The sequence below is a fragment of the Aphelocoma coerulescens genome, chromosome 2 (genome assembly GCF_041296385.1).
Source record: "Aphelocoma coerulescens isolate FSJ_1873_10779 chromosome 2, UR_Acoe_1.0, whole genome shotgun sequence".
Taxonomy (NCBI): domain Eukaryota; kingdom Metazoa; phylum Chordata; class Aves; order Passeriformes; family Corvidae; genus Aphelocoma; species Aphelocoma coerulescens.
In genome coordinates this window covers 38,390,742-38,411,675 of record NC_091015.1, presented here as the reverse complement: position 1 = coordinate 38,411,675, position 20,934 = coordinate 38,390,742, and the positions used below count along the sequence as shown (strand labels likewise).

General features: G+C 40.2%; 1 protein-coding gene across 1 annotated transcript; it reads right to left on the bottom strand.

Moving 5' to 3' along the window:
- Positions 1–586: 586 nt before the first annotated feature.
- On the bottom strand, positions 587–17,097 carry TSPAN13 (tetraspanin 13). Its single transcript, XM_069007068.1, has 6 exons — positions 16,971–17,097; positions 5,103–5,270; positions 3,977–4,057; positions 3,013–3,126; positions 2,571–2,681; positions 587–1,389 (listed from the first exon to the last, which is right to left on the bottom strand). Exons 1-6 carry the CDS (start codon positions 17,031–17,033, stop codon positions 1,315–1,317), a joined length of 612 nt encoding a protein of 203 aa, XP_068863169.1. The 5' UTR covers positions 17,034–17,097; the 3' UTR covers positions 587–1,314.
- Between the last annotated feature and the right edge of the window lie 3,837 nt (positions 17,098–20,934).

Genomic DNA, 20,934 nt, shown 5'->3' with positions numbered 1-20,934 from the left:
AGACACTGTATGAGAATCTACTTCTGTCTGCCTCCAGACTTCCTTTCCACCTTGCTCAGGTGCTGTATTCCTTGGCAGAGGGCCTTAATCTCTTTCCCTTTTCTTCCTGTAGAGCTGTCTTTCAGGCTACAGCAACTACCTACCCTGCCAGCAGCAGCAACTGAGTGAAGAATGAATGAAGAAAATGTGTAGTGCAGATCTGCAATTCAGTGTGATCAGAAACAAATGGAACATTGTGCACCTTGGGTGTTGAGATGTCTGCTGTTTCAGCTGAGGCACCACTTCTGCTACAGGCAGCGAGAGGGACCATGCTTTCCTTCAGCTCAGACAGTACTTGCTACATGGGTAACTTGAATTCTAAATCGAATTTTTTGTTTTCAGAAAACAAACTACTGGAAACCATTTTTTTTGTTGCTGTTTTTCTTTTTTTTACATGTCATTCAATCTCTCATGAAATCAAGACTGTTATCTGGATGACAGAGAAATATACATTGCTGAGTTATTACAACAATGACTTTACACCACCTAAAAAAGCTGTACAACAACTTTCAGACATCAAGTTTCTTACATCAGAGATGACAGACAATGATTGTGCAAATACCAAACTTCATTCACGTGTCAAGGAAAAAAAGTTTCAAGTTAATCAGCTGCAGATTACATTCTCCTGATTTTCTTCACTCATTGTTCTCATAATGACAATATCCATTAACATTGTTTTTATTCTCAACAAAATTCTAGAGCTACCAGAAAACCAAAACAAACAGGGAAGAGGAGGGGTGAAGAACTACAGTAGTCAATAACATACACTTAATGTGCACTATAGAAAATAACATCTTTAGCTTCTACTTTTACCTTAACAGGAAAGTGGGAGACAAAAAATTTACTAGAGTACATCCTAAAACCTAAGTAAATCATACCCAACCATCCACCATAAATTTTTATCATTTTAATGAGAATTCATGTGAATTTTTGTAATCAATGAATACAGCAGAAAATACCTCTGGGGTTTTTTTTACACCAGATAAGCCAGTAGTGGTATAAAACTCACTGTATAGAGTTCACCATATCAATTAACAAAGTCTTAACCAGCAGTTCAACTCTGCCCAGCTACTGAATGCACCCATCTACTTTAAGATAGAGATTCTTAGAAGAAAAATAGTGGAAACTAAATATGAAAACTACACATTTCTTATAGAACTTGAGTTTTATTTTGGGTACATGTAGACTACCTATTATGGAGAAATACCAAACTATGGAGAATCAGTATTTTTAAGTAGAGGGTGCAGAGAGAAGATTCAGTCCTCTATAAACTTATCAAATAAATGCACTAGGGTTTGCACGGGGATCCTTTTGGTTCCTGTATCTGTAAGTCAGCCAGACTCCCAGAATCTGAAAATAAAAACCAAAGACATTATTAAACAGAGGGTCTCCATCCCATCCTCTAGTTTTACAAAATTTGTTTTAAACATTAAATCAGGACAATGAATTTCCAGTACACAAGTTTAGGATATTTTATTGTTGCTAAAATTGTACAACCACACTCCATCTTTCTTAATTAGAAAAAAGAATGCACCCTCTCTTCTCTAAGAGAAAAATCATACCTAGCAACAGAGAGAAAGACAAAACAAAAAAGCCAAAACTATAAACAAAAAAATCCAAACCCATATTCACAATGCAATAAAACATTTCCCACTGTTATAATGAAAGTTAAATTATTCTTCTCCCCTTCCCAAATGATAACTACTTATAAACCTGCTTTTAGTATAGTGATAAAAAAAATCCTCCAAATTGTTTCATTTTACCACTTAACTATATGGCTATTCTTGTGCCTTTTCAAATATTGCCATCCCCTCAGCTACCTTCCCCCCTCCCAGCACCTTCACATTTTTAGTAGAGATAGCTGAGGTCAGAGTGATTCTGTTTAAGTTGCCATATCTCTCTTGTTGCTGTCATATGGACAAGCCTTCTAAAAACTGCACTAAGCAGCAGGAGAACATTTTCACGTGCCCTGTTCTGGGCTTAGAAAAGACCTGCTCTGAGGATTTTTATACTCCAATCGATAAAGCAAGTTATGTATCATCATGGTACTAAAGAAAAGAGTCAAAAGACCTTTTTTAATTTTAACCTACTGTTTAAAATACAGTTTACTCCTCATGCAAGTCCATATTTGCACTACAGGTGGCACCAAAAAAAAAAAAAAATCCTCAAAGACCTTATGTGTGCTAGAGTAGGGAATAGGTGGGAAGAAGGGGGACCAAGGTAAAGCAACAACACTCTTTTTATTACTGCTGGAGAATGGTACCCTTGAACAGCTAACTTTCTGAAAGGCTTAAACTTTACAGCACCATATTTTAATGCTGAGGTTTGTTGTCTAAATAACAAAGTTGCAAGAAAAGCCTTCCCTCTGACAGACTTAAGCAAGCTCGTAGCTTCGAAAAATCTGGCCTAATTAATTATTTGACTCCTGAGATTGGACTAAGGTTTCCTGAAAGAAACCCCCTAAAACTGTTTCATAAAACAAAGCTTTAAAAGTGGGGAAAAAGCACTCGACTTTCTAACCACCCACTCACCTCTGTGAAACTGAAGAAGAGCCCAATCCCTCCGACAAATCTCAGCACCATTCCAGAATATTCTTCCATTATCGGCGCACACGGTCTACAGTGGAGAGTTCTAACACAATCCTGTAGCAGATACAGAGAATTGCTTTCCATTTTCTGATGACACTTTGTCGTTTGAAAGCATCTAGCTTGCTCTAGAAGAGACTGCTACCCATGGACAAAACTCCAGCAGTTTTAAAAGACTCCAAGAGAGCAAGTATATAAATGACAGTGGAGCACAAGCTTTGCAGGGTGCCCTGTGATTGTCTTTCCAGTAAGAGAAGAGCTTAGTATCACTGTAAGAACTACATTACACACTTGTTAAAATGCTGCTTTCTGTAACTATGAAAACAGTTGTATATTTTTGAACAAACAGTGTGAAAAAGTAATGGTTTTTCACGCTTGAAGAACTTACAGCGGCGCAGGTTTCATTCGAATAAAAAACTCTGAATCCACAACAATTCAGATTTCTCTCAATATCTGTTCTTGCGCTGTTGGTGTTACTCCATCCCACCTCTAGAAGTTCACTCTAGAAGCCATAAGTAAATACGTATTACATTAATTGAACTGTTTTACACTGCAAACCAATATACAAAATCAACTTGATAATGCCCTAAATAAAGCCTTCAGATCTTGATGCTCAACGGGAGAATATAAATATATTAAAGAATGACTGGAGTGTCCAAACAGGCTGTGTAGCTAATGAAAGAACAGCACCTAACAGCAGGACATTCATGGGTATAATTCATTTTCTTCCTTTGTTTTTGCTAATCCCAACAAGATCCCTAGTAATGGGACATGCAACTAATCTAGCTGGGACTGCCCAGGCTTTACACAAAAAGCATGCTCACATGCAAAAGCTGATTGTTTAGTCACTGCACCTTTACCCACTTCTTATGCAGTAAGAATTGGTCTCCATACCACATGGAAGATTGTTTTACTTTCACATGTAAATGCCTAATGTAAGTTATGACCTCTCCAGTTACACAAGAACAATTCAGTGACTTTATCAAATTTACACCATGATTACTGTGTATTTCATCAGTTTATCTGAAATTGCTGAACACGAGATATAGCCAAGAAATCGTGCTGCTATACCTGTGACCATAAACCTAGAAAGGAAGCTTAAAAACCTATCAATTAAAAAAAAAAAAAAAGACATATGAAAGTCATTTTAGGACCCAGCTGCATTTCTTTATAGCTACCAAAGCCAAGCACTGACCAAGACCTAGTCTTTAATAAATAGGATAATGCTGATTTTCTTAAAATATGCTCTCCCCATTTTATGGAGGACTATATACAAATACATGTGCCCATGTACATATATATTTATAATGTTATGCTATAGATTAACTGAGAAGTCAGGAAACTTTTCTTACCTGCTGTTCCTCATTTAGTGCCAAACACGCACAGGAGACAGAAAACTGGACAATAAAGACTAGAAGAAGAATAATCATGTACTGGAAACAATAGTTAAGGATATACTCTCAAATTAATTTTGTTTTTATAACAGCATCCTAATGGTATTCCTTATTTCACTGGATAACAGTAAGTCCTTTTGTAAAGAACTGTGGAAGCAAATTCTGACTGACTGTGGAAGAGATGACCTAAATAATGTTCCCCAAACCCAATCACCATATATTATCTCTTTTTGGCTACTACTATACATAGCTGGTATTTCCAGGTTAGGTATTTCTTGCCTAGCAAGAAAACATGAGCAGAGAGGTTAATAAAAGGAGATTTCAGAGAAAAATCTCCAGCCAATTTCTCCAGTTTTAGGGACTCATGTCATTTCAATATACTTCACTTAAATAAAGTAGTTACGAAAATATTTTTCTGGGTATTGCATATTCAGATTATCTTTTTTCAATGACATAGTCTTGTAATTAATTACAAAAAATAACTTTAGCATAGATTAAAAATAAAAAAAGGTAAGAGTTGCTCTTGGAACACAGCCACACACACTTTCAGACTAATGCATCTGAAAATGGTATAAAACAAAAAGAATAAACTTTGATACTAAAGATCATGTTTTGAAAGTTGGGGAGTACTTTCAAAATTTGCCCGCTGTGTTCAGAGGCAGATACTTCACACAATTAAGCTGTTTGTAAAGTGGAGGTCAGCTCTTATCCACAGACCAAAAAAGTTAAATATTAATAGTTCACCTACTTTAGCTTTGTGTAGGGGTGAGCACACATAAGAGGCACCTGTTACACAGTGAGCCACCATAAAAAGCTCTCAAAGAATTATAATAGTCTTATTTTTAAAAAGAGATGTGAATACTTCTATCTTCAGAGCAATGGAGACAACAATGGAGAAAAAAAAAGGAAACTGAAATAAAGTTAAATGGAAAGGAAGTCTAATTTAGACTGCACTTGACCAAAGTAAGATTGTGAATTTCAGTTCTGCTTCTGAAGCACTTCCCCCAGCAGTCTCAGCTGACAGAGCAGGTTGTTTACATGGCTTCAACAAAGCTGCAATCAATGCAATGCATCAGAAGGATACAAAGAATAGCAATACTTGATGATGTTTCACTGCCCCAATCAATCCAACTAAGGCAATAAAGAAGAGGAAGACTCCTACTGCAATTACCACTCCAACGACTCTGAAACTAGAGATGAGGCCGAAGCCAATTCCCCATGCTGCAATTCCGATCAGCAGCAGGCTCACCAGCTGGAGGGAAAAGAAAACACGAAGTTAGACTGCATATCCCACACACAGATAATTTTTTTACATTAAAGTTGTTTTTAGAAAGGTGCAATTTGTCTTTCTGGTGCAAAGAGAAGAAGCACAACCCTAAACAAACCAATCATCCACATCATTGTACAGGTAATTTCAGTTCCAGATGTTTTAAGGCATACATATTCTTCCACACTGTCGATGTGGCACTGTTACAACTCAGTCTACCTATAAGTCAAGCCATGTTGTATTATCTGTGACTGACTAGAGAAACTAAACTGTAGACCATAATGTAATTGACAAATAAGCTAAAAATCATCAGCTTTAATTCAGAGAGTGGAATAAGGACGAAAATTTTGGATGTTTTGTGAAACTATGGCAGTATATTTTAAAAAAATAGAATATACATCTGCACAGCTCTGAATGTGTAAAAAAGGGCACTTTGCCAAAACTTACTGGAATCAGCTGTATTAATTAATTAGAAAGGCATCCTTTCTCCTCTGCATATTTCTTCAAGAAAACAGCTCTACTATTAAGTCAATCCTATTTCAATACCCAAAACACTTAATGGTGTTTCCTTCCTTTTAAACATGGTATTCGGGGAAGGCAGGCAGAATCTGTTCCAGTTAGTTCACAGAGATTTATTGTTTATATGGGCAGGAAGCTCCAGCCTTTCCTGTTCCCATACCAAGAAAACACGACCCCAAGAAAAAACAAATTCCAACATGAAAAGCTGCAGAGAAATCTGTAATGAAATCCAGCAGGAGGGAAGCAGCAGACAAAACCAACCCAGATGTCCAATGCACAAGATGCCCAAGACTCTCTGGTTTCAAACAGACCTATGTGCAACATATCACTCATTACATTCTCTGTTAAATGACACCAATTCAACATGCAATTTTTACCTTTCCAAAACTCTGATCTCACCAAAAAATACCCAGCTGTATAGCTATTTAAAAAAAACCTGAAACCAATGACATAAAACAGTAAGCACTCAGTCTAGTCCAAATACTTGGCTTCATCTAACAACAGGTGTAGAGCAAGCACTTACACTTGCTCACCAGTTTCCATTCAAACAAGGCCCATTCTCATGACATTTTACTGTTTATCCAGAGGCAGGGAGGATATATAAAAAAAAAAAAAAGTAATTTCCAACTTACCACTTCAGTATACTTACCCTACAGCTGGGCATTCTTGTTGGTTTTAATGCCAAATACATCTGTATACTTTTTCCATTTAAGTACACTTTAGAGGACTAACCTACATAATGCTGCTTTTGAAACATGGAAATCTAAGGTAACATCAAGAAAGCTAGTAAAACAACTAGAGATGCTCATCAAGATCGAAACACAGCCGGTGGATTTTTTTTTGTGTTCACACAGGAATACATCTCTAAAAACTTTTTACCAAAAGCCAATAATTCACAAAAGAAATTTAAGAGCCTGCAAGAACAAAAGCAGGATATTTGTCATACCTACACGTCTCTCTTAACACACAAAGAGACAAAAAAAGATATAAAATTCAAAGGAATTGTTCAATACCAGCAGAGTTTTAGGATGATTTCACATTCGTCTTTGTTTCTCTTAAACAAAAAGCCTAAATTACCACATTTGTTTAAAACCAAAACAACAGGCCAAGGTGTCATGAATCAAAATTACAGAGAGGATTGAAGAAAAAAATAAAGCAAAATGCCTTGGCTCTAACATAGACAAATTTTCTGAATCCATGCTTTAAAATAATTAAAGCATTAAAAATTAGCCTTGCTAATCAGATTAGACAGTTAAGTGCAAGACCTATCTTTTCTGATCTATCCACTCACTTTATTTCACAGTCTCATTCCACTGGAAAGATTTATTTTTCCACATAAGTATCGGAAGCAAGTAACAAGAAACCCCACAGCCCAATTTCCAATCAAAAAGTGGTGTCTGATATCCCATGCTCTGCATCCGCTTCTAAGCGCTGAACTCACACTGTCACTACATAGGTCTTTAAAAAAAAAATCTCACAGGCAACACCAAATTTCAATTTATTTCACAAAGAAGAGCAGTTGAAACTTTGCTCCTAATGATTTTTTCACCAATACTCTTCTGTCTGAGGGCAAATCTTGACTTTCACCAATCTGCCTCCAAGATACCAATATGTGTATTTGTTCAGCTCTTTGTTCATTTCATAAGAGGTCCAAAAGCATTAGATGAAATTAGTTTTGTTCTTAAAATATTGAAATCAAAACAAGAGACAAACTCTGTGCCTCTAATACCCAGTCTGTGAGCTGCAGAGTACCAGTTGCTTCTTGCTGCCATTACTGATCTCATCTTACATTCATCTGATTATATATGCATAAAATTAGTTGCATGGCACTAGAACTGTCCTGACACCCTGGCGCAAAAAACCAGATGTACCTGTTTTCTGGTAGAAACAGCCACATGTTGAATCTAGAACAGCTCTGGTTTTCAATCAAGTGGGGAAAAAAAAGCTTCTCTGGATTTTAATCCCATTAGTGAATTCCAGACATTCAGGAAATAACATAAAATAGTTCAGTTTCACATTCAATCACATTCAAGTTTTAGAGCCATCAATCTCATTTTCAAGTGTTACCTCCATAATACCAAGGCTCTATTTTCTTTCACTTGACAAAGTTGTCCATTGTCCAATTCCTTAAAACATCTGGAAATTCAGTGTGACCACAGATCCATGCTACTGGGCTCTGGCTGACAAACTATGTGAAAATGCTGTATCCAGTCAGGCAGATCCATCACTTGGATCAAAATCATACTGGCTACTCCTATCTTGCCACTTGAAATTGTGGAAAATTGACACTGTTTCGAATGGAGACTACAGATTTATTAACCATTCCAGAAACTGATTTAGTATTAAGTTTCTGTCTCCTCCACGTGTTTACAGAAAGAGGAAATTATGGTTATTCCTTCATATTCAGATTTGGCATAGACTATCTGAATGAGAGGAATAACTCTCTCTATATAGTTTTTTAGTGCCATAATGCAAAAAACTAAAGTAAAAGCACATGACTACGAAAGGAAAAATAACTTAAGCTGTTTTGAGAAGAGGTTTTACAAGTCTGTAAAACAGTGCAAGGCTCATAGTGTTATGCACTGTTTAGCCACTAGAAATGACTACTCAACAGTGCTTATTCCAGTGTTTTGAGATGAAAGGATTTAAATGCAGTATTTCTAAAACTGGAGCTGCTATGACTTTATAGTATAATGAAACAAAATTAGTGACCCCAACCACTTCAAATGAGTATCGTACATTCTAAACATACAAGCTTTACCTACATGCAAAAAGGCCATGTATTTCTGTTAAATAAAGGAAGAAGCTTCTGGATGTCACATTTTATTTTACTGAGAGACCACATTTCACAGCAGCAGAAGTCTCCCAAAGTAAACAGTATCATCCTTGGAAGACGGAATTACCTGTGAAACTTCATTTTATCTATATGAATGTACTTACACAAAGCTAGCTTTGGTTAATAACACTTCAAATATTTGCTTGATGTATCTGCCAGATATATCTGAAATCACAGTCCAGTTTTTAGTGATTAGGGCTAATCCAGTTTCCCATGGGAGGGTTGGAGAAATGGCCTGTTAGACTGAATGGCCCCAGGCCGGACTGCTGAACTTGAAGGGCAGTAACTGATGGCTCAGCATCCAGCTGGTAGAAGGTAAGCACCACCACAAAGGCTGATACTGGAGCCAATATCACACAGTATCTTCATCAACAACCTGAATACAACACAAAATTAATCCCTAGAAAATTTGTGGATGATACCAAACAAGGAAGAGTGGTTGACTCTGTAAATAGAGATTTAACTCAGATATACCTTCATAAACTTGAGGCCTAAGCCAACCTTAGGAACCTTGCAAAGTGAAAAATTGTGCTCCTGGGTGCTTGTGGAGCCTGGGATTGGACCAGCTGAACAACAGCCTTACTGAGATAGATAGGGAGATCAAACTGTTCATCAGGTTGAATACAAGCCAGGAGTCAGCTCTCACTGCAAACAGGGAAAGCCAAGGGGAGTGCAATCAGAGGAAACACAATGCTGGTGAGACTGAAGCTCAAATACTGTGTTCTATTTCAAGTGGAAAAGGAATTTGAGAACCTGGTAATGAGTCGGTAAAACAGCCTGGAGCCTTGAGGATGAGAGGTTTGAGAAGAGGTGATGGATCTGGGTTTGTTTAGTATGACAAAGAGGCTGCCTAGGGATAATCACATAGTAACTAAAGCTGAAGGCATATTACATGAACATGGAGGTGAACTCTTCTGGGTATCACAAGTAACAGCTTGGAAGGTTCAGATCGGACATAAGAAAACACATCTGTAAGGTGGTTTGGTGCCTTACTCAGAGAGGTGATGATCTTTGCTCTCAGGAGTTTACAAGACTCCACAGACTAAGCCACAGATGGCAAGCCACTGATATTCATAATCCTTCTCTGAGCAGGCGCCTGGACTGATGAGCCCCAAAAATGCCTTCCAACCAACACTGCCACACACCACAGCCAGCACTTTCACATGCCACTCTCTCCACACCAAAAATCAAAGTTTTACCAGGCAGAAAGGAGATGGATTTAGCACTGACCAAGGACTTTTCTGCACCATCTAGCTCACTACACAGCTTCTAAACTGTCTATCAACAAAGCACCTTCTTATAAGCGGTAAGAAAGTCTCACAATAAAAGAGGAATAAATGATTCTTCAGAAGTACCTACACGGCTTCAAAAACACAAGTACAAGTCTTGTTCTCAGAAGTGATTTAAAAGGTCACATTCACTTAAGGCGTATTCACATAAAAGCCAACAAGCATTAAGAGCAAAGAATCTATAATAACCTCAAACTGGAGTTATTTGTGTACAGAATGATGCTACAAGCACACACTGTCCAAATACCAGAAAAACAATACAAAGCCATGGAAGGTATGTATACATGTGGAGGGGTGACAGTATTTTGTATTTAATATCTTCATTTACTATATATTATCTACTCCATCAATTCAAACCCTAGCCACCTTACTTAAAAGGCACATGCACAAATACAGGCTTAGCATAATTCAATACATAAACTCATAACTTTGAAATTAAGTAAATACTTTACCAGAACAAACATTTAGGTAGCACAAACCCTAAATGAAGATCAGTGGTTATCCCTATGAGATAAGGGTATTTCTACTTTGGAGTAAAAGAAATGGAAAAAAAAAATCAAGCATATTGTCAGTAGACGAAACATTACTCCAATGTCAGTATCTGTATAGGGACAATTTTAGGTAAGATTTAAATTCAAGATCACTGGAACAGATCAGACACCAGTTTAGGCACCTTCTCTTTTTTTTATAAACACGTACACACATCTGAATTTCAGAGATGTTCCAAAAATAACAGTTTCTCTAACAAATCTCTTAATTTGCTCTCCTCTTTAAATCCAAGTTCTCTTGTGCACATAGCTGCTCATTTCCCTCATTCCTGTACTGGAAAAAACATATTTCTCTCCACAAGTACCCCTTCTGTACTTATGTGCAAGCTTATAGTCTACATTACAAAAAAGAAACAAATACTGACAAACTATTTCTCTATACAATGCCACTGAGAAACAGTTCAAATGCTAAAACCACTTCCTCCTTCCTATAACAGCAGGCCACCAGCAAATCTGCTGTCTTGACTAACTGGCAACTTTTTGGTATTTCAACTAGCTTGGACTGCTTGCTAGGAAGGAAGTCATATGCAGAAGTTGGTGTTTCCACTGCTTCCTTATCACCTCCGTACAAACCGGAATTGGGAAAAACTACATTTCAGAATTTAAATTTCAAGAACTACCAATTCACCATTCCCAGGTAAAGAGATTATATAGCATTTATACTTGTATCAGCATGGGAAATATTTACAGAATAGCTGTCAGGGTAGATATGGAACAGGAACTAAAACCAGAGGAATTACACAAATGATGAAATACATCCTTCCTAACCTCTCTCTCTGCATTTAAGTTCACATTCGACTACTTTTAAGGGTGCTTTAAAATTTAAATGTCAAATGGCATATATACTGAAGGTAGAGGTTTCCACCACTCTCCCCTTCAACTTGGCCAACCATTTCTGTACAGCCACAGAGAGTCTAGAAGACAATTCTGATTCCTGGTACGTCATTTTAAAGCACTACATTAAAACAACAGGCAGTACATATTGGTTTCTATCACAGCTGTAAGCTACTCAACCTGTAAGCAACTTTATTCCCTTACAGTACTACTTCAGCTTTATGGAGAGCAAAGGAAAGCTCTGGGTACCTCCAAAGCAAAATCTTCCACCCTTACATGACTTACTTAAATGAAGAGTGATCAGTAGTCTGATTATCGAACAGCCTTGAATGTGGAACAAGTGATTTACGTGAAAGGCAGCATTCCTGCCTCTTATCACAAAAGCCTGTTCTTTCTGTTTCAGGCCTTGTAAAGAGTTATTCATGTTATTGGCCATGTAACAAACTACTTACACACTACAATGTCAGTGAGATTTAACCCCTACTACTCTCTGGTCTTTGCAAATGGAAGCTTTCTGCTGTGCAGCAGGAACAATTATGTTCTAAAATGTTTACTTTTACTTGTGTGTTTGTTCATTTTTTTTAAGAGGTTGTGAAATGTTTTCACAAAACCTGGTGAGCCCACAGATCCTTCTTCCACACATCACATCTCCTTCAACACAAAAACAAGAGTACAATAACCCACAACTAATGATGTAAGCTACAAGGCTTCTCCAGGGCATTCAAAGGGGTTCTCAGTAATTGTGCTGGTTTTAAAGTGCCCATCTGCACCACCAGGATGGCTGAAAAGATCAGCAGTATCAAAACACACCACGTTCCACACACCCTCCTCCTCTGTGCTGTGTTGTTCTCCTGCTCTTTCCCTACAGACAGGCTGCCTTCTTAGCTCCAAATGCCACTGTGCACTCTGCACAAGACAGTGAAGAACCAAAACCCACACCCAGCTGGTCTATGGACCCACCACCACAAACTGCTGTCACTTTGGCTACAAACTGACACACAGTATAGCTGAGGGCCTTCCCAAGCCCTGGCAAAACATCTTCAAATACCTATCTGTACTTTTGCTCTTCTCTTCTGTGTTCTCAAGCGTGAGCATAGAAACCTTCCCAAAATGCCAACGAAAACAAAAAAGCCACAAGACTGACATGACCAACACTACCTTCCTTGACTAATAGTTGGGAGCTTCTGTTTTACCAGTTTTATTTACATAAAAAGACTAGATAGCCCAGCTCATACTGCCATCTTCAAAATGTCCTTGAGAACAACAGAAATGGCTCCAAGGCAACCCGCCCCATTTGCTGAGCATCCAGGTGTGACAAATGAGGCAGACCAGCACAGCACAGGCTGGTGCTGGGGCAAACTCTTTAAGCTGCACAGCTTAATGCTGACCAGAGCCTGTCAGACAGGGCAAACAGCAGGTTATTTATATCTTACAGCTGAAACCAAACTTAGGACATACCAAAATGAAGTTGCACTCAGAGATCACAGGCTCACTCATCAATGTGAAAGAAATTGCCACTTGAGGCAAGAACTGTGCTTCTCTAACTCCTGTCTGCTTGTACCTGGCTCTGGGTAGCCACTATGCCAGTCAGGAAATATCACAGAACACAGAAGATACATTCCCTTTCCCTAGGAAAATCCAGATGTTCACCCTGCCCCTAATACCAATCTTCCCCCATGCAGCAAAAAGGTGAAGCAGACAGATTTGCATGGAAGATGCAACATGGTCACTCCTCTTCATTAGGAACTCTGAAACTAAGAAAAACATTATTACAAAATAACTTATGAATCAAAAACCCTCTTAAAACCTTCAAGCCAGGTTGGAGGAGGCTTTAAACAAACTGGTCTAGTGGTAGGTATCCCTGTCCATGCCAGAGGGATTGGACCTACATGATTTTTAAGGTCCCTTCCAAACCAAACCATTCTATGATACCTAGCACACATTGTCCAAATCTGAGAATTTCTATACTTATCTTTGCATATTTCCACAGTACAGGGAGAGCAAGCTTGAAAAAAAGGGCATAAAGCACAAATGCACTTTCAATAACTACAGCACCCAGAGAACAAGAAACAGTGATAGGGAAAATAAAAAAAAAAAAGCCCAAAAAACTCTTTTGAACACAATGCTTTGAAAATGGATGCAAAAACCAGGGCACTTAATAGGCAACCAAAAAAAAGAGTTTCAGAGAACAAAGTAATATGAAAAGTAAATTATTTTGATAAGGTACTTTCTAGTGTTACAAGTTAATGTGGATGCTTTTATATGGAATAAACTTTGTGCTATTAAAAAATACACACTTCTAATGGAAAAGGTACTTTATGTTTTACTTGAAATCAAATGGCTGCTCTAGGTGTAAGAAAAACAAAGCCTGCTCATCAAAACAAACGTGAGATATTTACATGCTGCCAATAAACGTTACATGTTTCCTGCTGCAGCAATAATTAAGTAGCTGCTTGGGTGACAAAAACAGCACACACCACCCAAATGAACGGTCAGTATTTTTTATAATTTGAATATTTAATCTTGTGGCTCACCTACCACTTCAGCCTTTCACCACTAGTTAGGAACTTCCCTCTCCTCTCTGAAAATCACATCTGAACCAAGATATTGACTGTTTGCACCTCAACACAATTACTGAAGAATTCCTTGGAAGGAACGCTTAAGTTACAAACACATCCGTGAATTTTGATTAATTCTGTGGACAGGCACTTTAAACAGTTTGTATGGGTTTGCCATTTGATGGGAAATGTAAATATGACTGACTAAATAAAAACTAAATAGGCCAGATACCCAAAATTAGTATTTTAAAGGTCCTTGTATTCAGTTCTTCTGTGTAAGACTTTATTCTGATAATATACGTCACTACATACCCAGAGTCAATAGTCTCAATTTTTTTTTTCTACTCTTCCTCTACCCATAATGAACCATACTGAAGTCAGCAAGACTCAGCATAGATGCCAGAATTACTCACATAAAATAGATTTTAAAACAGAATCACGGCCTAAGGACATTAGTCCAGAAAAGAACCAGAAGTCATCAGCAAAGTAACATCTGAAAAGAACATTAAGTGAGCAATTAGGTTACTGGGTATCTGGTTTCTTGCCTTAAACCAGTAACTGATTTATTACTGCCAGGAGATATATTTTTCTTGGTGTACTACTAAAAAACTAAAAGAAGGCAGTAGTAAAAAAAAAAAAAAAATTAAGCTTCAATATAATATTCTATCTTTGAGTGTTTTAAAGAAAGGCAGAATATAAACTGAAACCTCCAATATAGAGTTCTCAGGGTTAATTCATTCCAAGTATGTCACATAGACACATCAACACTGGTTACAAAAACATCCAAGAAGCATTACCTATCCCTTCTTACCTCTACTACTCCCTTCTCACCACTTATTAGTGAATCAACACTATTTTAAAAAGTATAATTATTAGGTTATTGCTCTGACTGTACTCTGTATTTTTTTTTCCAGCTGGGACAAAATAAGTCCATCATTCACTGTGCTGCTACAACCCTTGTATTTCAGGTTTCTGTCTAACCAAGGAACAGAGAAGCCCACACATTTTACTCTACCAGGCCAACTAAGCACCTTAAGTGTTATTTTTCCAACTATGAATTTAAAAGCCTTAATTCTTGTAACTTGTCTATAATTAATAAACAATACTAGCAATGACAATTGGATATTCTTGTACCTATCATTTAAAGAAGTTATTCCTTCCCTTCAGCAAAAACATATGTCAAATGACAGAAGACCAAGTGACACCCACAAAGTAAATTCTACTCAAGGAGACATCAGAGCAGAAATTAAGGTCATAAGTACACTGTACAGGTACCACAGACAGAACTACAAAAGTCCAAAAGTTCAGCCCACCCTTGCTGAGGCCAGATATGCCCAAAAGACCTACCAGAATCATTACACCTGCTTAATATATGGCTATTTGGCCGTAGAAATAACTTACGGAGTCTTTAGAAAAAAAACCACCTGCTGTCCACGTGACATTACAATAAGATCTGTGCACGTATTATCTGAGAAAGATCCAGATTTCTCTCACTCTTCTGTCACTCAAGGAATAATAGCAAAAATAACAAAAGAAGTATTGCATTAACTGAAAAGTGAAATTGGGATGGGATAACGCACCCAAAACCCACCTTCTGGGACAGGAAAATCCCATGAAAAGTTAGCCATGATGATCTTTTGGAGTCCCTTTCAACCTGAGCTATTTTATGATTCTAACTTAGCTGTATCATGACATTCTACATATACTAAACTTACCTTCAACTACAGACACCAAAGGAGGCAACGCCTATCTGCTCCCCTCTGTTCTGGCTCGGTGTAGCCCAGCAACACCAGGCATCACAGAGATCCAGGCTGACTAGGACAGTGGGTAGGCTGGGCTGCCTAGGCATGCTCCAGACTTTTTCAGGGACATATTTCACTCCTCAAGCTCCTCCAGGGAAGGAGACCAAGTAATAGTACAGCCTCTCCTGTAAAAAGGTTTCTCTTCTGCTCTGAGGAAAGTGGGGGGGGGGGGGGGGGGGAGGGGTCACCTCGTACACCGAACAATATAACAACAATCAGCTCTGGCTTCAGCACAGGCACTTCCACATCCCTTCGTGCTCCATCCTGGTGAGCACCAGCAGGTCCAGGAACTGCCAGCTACGGGAACTGTTTGTTCTGACGAACAGCGTTAGACCTGCTCGTTCTCCTGTCTTGCCTTCAGCCGAGATCGGGCAGTGCTTTCGGAAAAACACGGATACAACTGCCCACAAGCACTGGCTGACCCCAATTTCAGTCTGCGGAAAGTCATTCCCAAGCACAGTTGTTAACTTGAAACATTAGAGGACATTCTACCTCTCCAGATGTGCTGTGAAAGGAAGCCATTACACTTACTCCCGCTTCTTGCTATTTCTATGCCCTTTAAAAATAGATAGCAAGGAAAAACCCCCATAGCTGCACCACAATTGGAGATTTTATTGTTCTCTGTTGAAAACAAGCCCTCCAACATGCTGGAACAAAATCAAGCACCTGCCTGGAGATCCCCAGCAAAGTCATCTATTTCAGCTTAACATCCTACGTTTTTTCCCCCCTCATGTATGTTCCCACCACCCGAGGCAGCCCTACTTTGTAACTCCCTGGTCCATCCCAGGGAACACCGGCGGTTGCTGGGGGCCTCGTTACTGACTGAACTGCACTTATTTGGGTGCTGATCCCTGGCTGAGAAATAACAAAACAAACCCTTCCCCGCTTCACGCCTGGGTTGGTGCAGCGCCCTTTCCAGACGGAGAGAAAGGGCACCAGCGCGCCAGGCCCTGGGGCCGCTCCTTCCAGGAGATGAGACACTCGCCGCCGCCCCGGGCGGGCAGCGCTCCCTGGCCGCCCTGGATTTTGATCCCGAGGAGCCACGTCCGCGCGGTGACAAAGCTCGGCCTAAGCGCTGTCACCTCCTCACCGCTCCCACCCCATCCTCCCGAGCCGGAAGCCGCGACCGCCCGGCGGCCGCAGCGCGGAGCCCCCCCACGCCCGCAGCCACAGCCCGCCGGGAGAAGCGCAGCAAAGCGCAGCGAACCACGCCACCTCCCCACCCCACCCCACCCGGCGGCGGGACCAGCGGGGCGAGGAAGCGGCCCCGCGGCCGGGCCGAGCGCGGCGGGCACGCACCGTGTAGAGCAGGTTGAGGGCGCACAGGCAGTTCTTGGAGCAGGCGAAGCCCCCGCACGCCATCGCTCCGCCACCGCCGCCCCGCGCGGCAGCCGCTCCGCCAGGAGGCCGCGGCCCCGCCCCCGGCCGCGCGCGGGTGCGGCCGCAGCAGGTGAGCGGCGCCCGCTGATTGGCCGCCGCGGGGCGCAAAGGTAAATGTATGCAAACGGGGGCGGTGACGTCGGCGCCGGCAGCCGCTATCCGGCGGCCGGTTCGGGCCGGGCCGGGCCCGGTTCGGGCCGGGTTCGGTTCGGTGGCTCGCGCTGTGCGGGCGGGTCCCCGCGCCCCGTTCCCCGTTCCCCGCGCCCCATTCCCCGCTGCTGTGACAGAGGAGCTCCCTTTCCCGCTCCCCGTTCCCCGCTGCTGTGACGACACGAGCCCGGGCCTCGCCCCCGCCCGCCGGGACCCGCCGTGAGACTGTTCTGTTCCCCGCACGAGCGGCGCCTCGCCGGTGACGGCGCATCCCTGTAATCCGTGGCCTGTGTAATCCCAAGGAAACATCCAGGGATTTACTTGTACAGAGCGTGAAAGTCTTCGGAGTGCTGGTAGTTTTACCGGCGCTTCATAGAGTCATCAAGGTTGGAAGAGACCATCAAGTCCTGCCGTCAACCCAGTACTGCCGCTGTACTCTTATTTCTATTTTTAACATTTTTTTTTCTTTACTAAATCGCATTTCTGCTGTGCCTCCTTACATATCTGTATATTTCTTTAGTTTGAGGGTTAAATATTTTAATTACAATTATTTTACTTTACAAAACCCTCCACCTGTATTGATAATTTCCTGCTATTCAGTACCTAGTTTTTATTATATGTTCGTACTTAGCTTGAATGGTGTCCTGGTTCACTATAACCATCCAAAATCCTGTCTTCACAGTTCCCATGGGCTGCAGTCTGCTGAATGATGCTTTATAATAAATACAACAGATCTAATATCTGCCAGCTATTCCAGTGTGAACATGTGTTGTGGGATTAGTGTCCAAGGTAGTTTCTTATCTTTTTTGCTGGGTTTCACAAAGAGACAAGGACACGCTTGTTCCTCCCTCGGGATGTCTGTAAGGGTACATGGCACAGTAGTTTTATTTTATCAGGGTTTGATGCTGGAGAAGTTGTGAGGATCAGTTTCTAGTAAGCAAAGGAAGCTGCATCTACTTTCTGATGAATTCACGACGATTCTTAACAGGAACTTGTCATCAAAACAGTTCAGGGAGGAAATTCTGAAAGCATTTTGTTTTCTGTAATTTGGCTGGCTTTCATCTGCTAAGGGAAGCCCCAGCAGGCGAATTCCTTGCCAGCAGTGAGATATTGAACAGCAGCACGCTTTGTCTTTCCTAGTCTGTCACTCACATCTTTTCTTTTTAAACATCTTTTTTCCATGCTCTTTGGTATTTTGCTAGACTTCTCCAATTAAATATAATACACGGGTTTTTTCTCATGCAATAACAAAAGCTCATTGCTTTTCTGCTGATGTATATCTCTGTCTTTCAGCTGCTAGACAGGCAACAAATTAAAATTCTCCAATATTTGTGACCACAAATTAAATCTGAATGCTCAACAGGTGCTGAAGCTTTATGTTTGTTTGTTTCTAAACATGACATCCCTGCTGCTGAAGTTTTGAGAAATGACAGGAAGAGTTAAAAATCTATTGAGATTTTTTTTTTCACGGTAATTAAACTGACTTAATGTTGTGGCTAATTTGGCCTATTGGGAATGTAGATTTACTGACGGGAGCTACTGCCTTTACTGAGCCATGCTTCTGATCTTTTGGGCCCAACTCTGGCAGAGCATAAACCCAGTATAAAGTCACTTGTTTCAGTTCAATTTTACTAGCAGTTCATAATTTTATTGTAAAGACTGGTTTCAGAAATTGTCCACTTGATAGGAAAGTGTATTTTGGATGTATGCCCTTTCCTGAACACAAGCAGCCGTCAGCATATCAAATGTTTTTGTTGGATTTTGTTGCAAATGCTAACATCTAAAGTTACTGTGCCATTGTTGCTTTGGCTATAGTGCTGAATTATTCAATATGATCATCCACTGCCCTTCTTTTTAGAAGATCTCTTTCACTATTAATTATTAAAAGCAGTACCTCCACTTTCTTAATTAATGCTGGTGTTTCTTACTAAAAGACCCAGCTCCTATAGCCTGTTGTGGGTGGGAAGTGTCTTTTACATGTTCACTGCTTCATGTTCAGGTAGGCATCTAGCCATGTCTGATGCAACTTGGTTCATACCCAGCCCTGACCATAAACTCTGGGGCAGAGTTCAGCTGATGTAAGCACTCAAAGGCTCCAATTAACTAAATAGATCTATGAGAAATGTAGCAGGGGTCCTTCCCCCATCCCCTTTCCAATTTTGTTCACAAGCTATAGTAGAAACTTGGAATAATAGGGTTTGGATTTAAAATGACACTTTTGCTGATACAGCAGTCAGCTGTGCTGACGTCTGTAATTTCTGGTGGTGGTCAGGAGTGTGTCTGTGCTCCCAGTTCTCATCAGGCTTCAGCACTAAATTGGCTCAATTCTTTTAACTGGTTAATTATAACTTGTTAGTTATGAAAAGACTCTCCTGCAGTTGGAGGGAAATCTGTCCCTCTTTGTAAGGAAAACATAGATAGTGATACTTTAATTTTTTGAAAGATTTCTTAAGTAGCTGAGGTCTGAGTGAGGACCCTGGGTATTTATCTTGTGAGCCTTTGTCTCTATAGGGGATAAATTCTGCACTTCCATCTGTTACACAGATCCAGAGCTGCCGGACATAACCGAGAGCAGAGTACGCCTTTTGCTTTTCTTTCCTCACTTCTTTGTCTTTCTGGTGCTTATTCTCCGCTTCCTTGCACAGTCTTTGTTCTCCTGCCCTTCTATGGTGTGTTTCAATGGCATTGCTGGCGACAGGAGGAGCTACAGTGTGAATTAGTTTTGCTTTCATGGGAAACTGCAGTGGGGGGAGAGTAACTGGGCACTTGTGATGCTGCTGACGTGCACTTACGAGACAGTACAAAACAATGCTTCTGCAAAGGGAGAGGGGAATGGAAGCACAGAGTTACTGGAGCTCAATTCTGGCACACTTCTTACTAGTCTGAAAAACTTAAAATGAAGCTGTTTGAGTAGTTTACTCTTCATTTCCCAGTAAACTCCATCAGCTGGATTGTTTTCCAGAGGATCACTGCATGAAGCCTTTTAGTGTAACACACTAAATGAAAACTCAGCTTACAGGCAAATCTCTTCTGTTTCTGTAGGCTGTGACCCCACATGGGTACTGCTGGTTTCTGTTATCTATTATGTGCCTGAAATCTAAAGGTCTGTGTCACTTCTGAGGCACAAATTTGAAAAGTGAAGGCTCAAGTATGTACAAAGTTCTCCTAAAGTATATACTATTGTCTTAAAATTAAGACAGTTGACCTTTTTTGTTACTCTCTCCTATTATGGTGTCTAAAATGTTGTGAGTAAAACATTGTTTGCAGAAATTGATTTTTATCACTTTATTTTTCCCAGGTTTACAATACGTTGTTGACAGCACTTAAGGTATTTCATTTCACTCTTTGTCTTGTAAAGTAATTTTTCTTCCCTTCATTTATATAAAGTCTCTCATGCACATCAAAACCAGGGAGGGGGAAAATAGGGTTAAAGAAAGCCAGGTGTTTCCAGGAGTAGTATTTATTGTGTACAGTTGGCATATTTAGGTGTTAGTCTTGAGGTGAATAGTGTATACGCACAACAGGACAGGGTTTCAGCTGGCTTTACTTGGAGTAAATAAAGTCCTTATCCTTCCATGGCAGTTGACCATTAAACCATGTTCCTGTCCCACTTAAGTATGTCTGAAGTTTGGTGACAACCATAGAATCTGTCAACAAAGTCTGTGAAGTAAAATGCTGTTTATCGTCAATCATGTTTCTCCATGGATGCAGAGTTTCCAATGTCCAGTCATTT

Bases quoted from the DNA above. Each gene is read 5' to 3' on its own strand.
- TSPAN13 (XM_069007068.1), bottom strand. From the start codon at position 17,033: ATGGCGTGCGGGGGCTTCGCCTGCTCCAAGAACTGCCTGTGCGCCCTC. The intron at 5,271-16,970 runs GTGCGTGCCCGC...TTTTCCCTCCAG, and splicing joins CCCTCAACCTGCTCTACACG to CTGGTGAGCCTGCTGCTGAT. The intron at 1,390-2,570 runs GTGAGTGGGTGG...TTTTATTTTCAG, and splicing joins TCTTCTTCAGTTTCACAGAG to ATTCTGGGAGTCTGGCTGAC.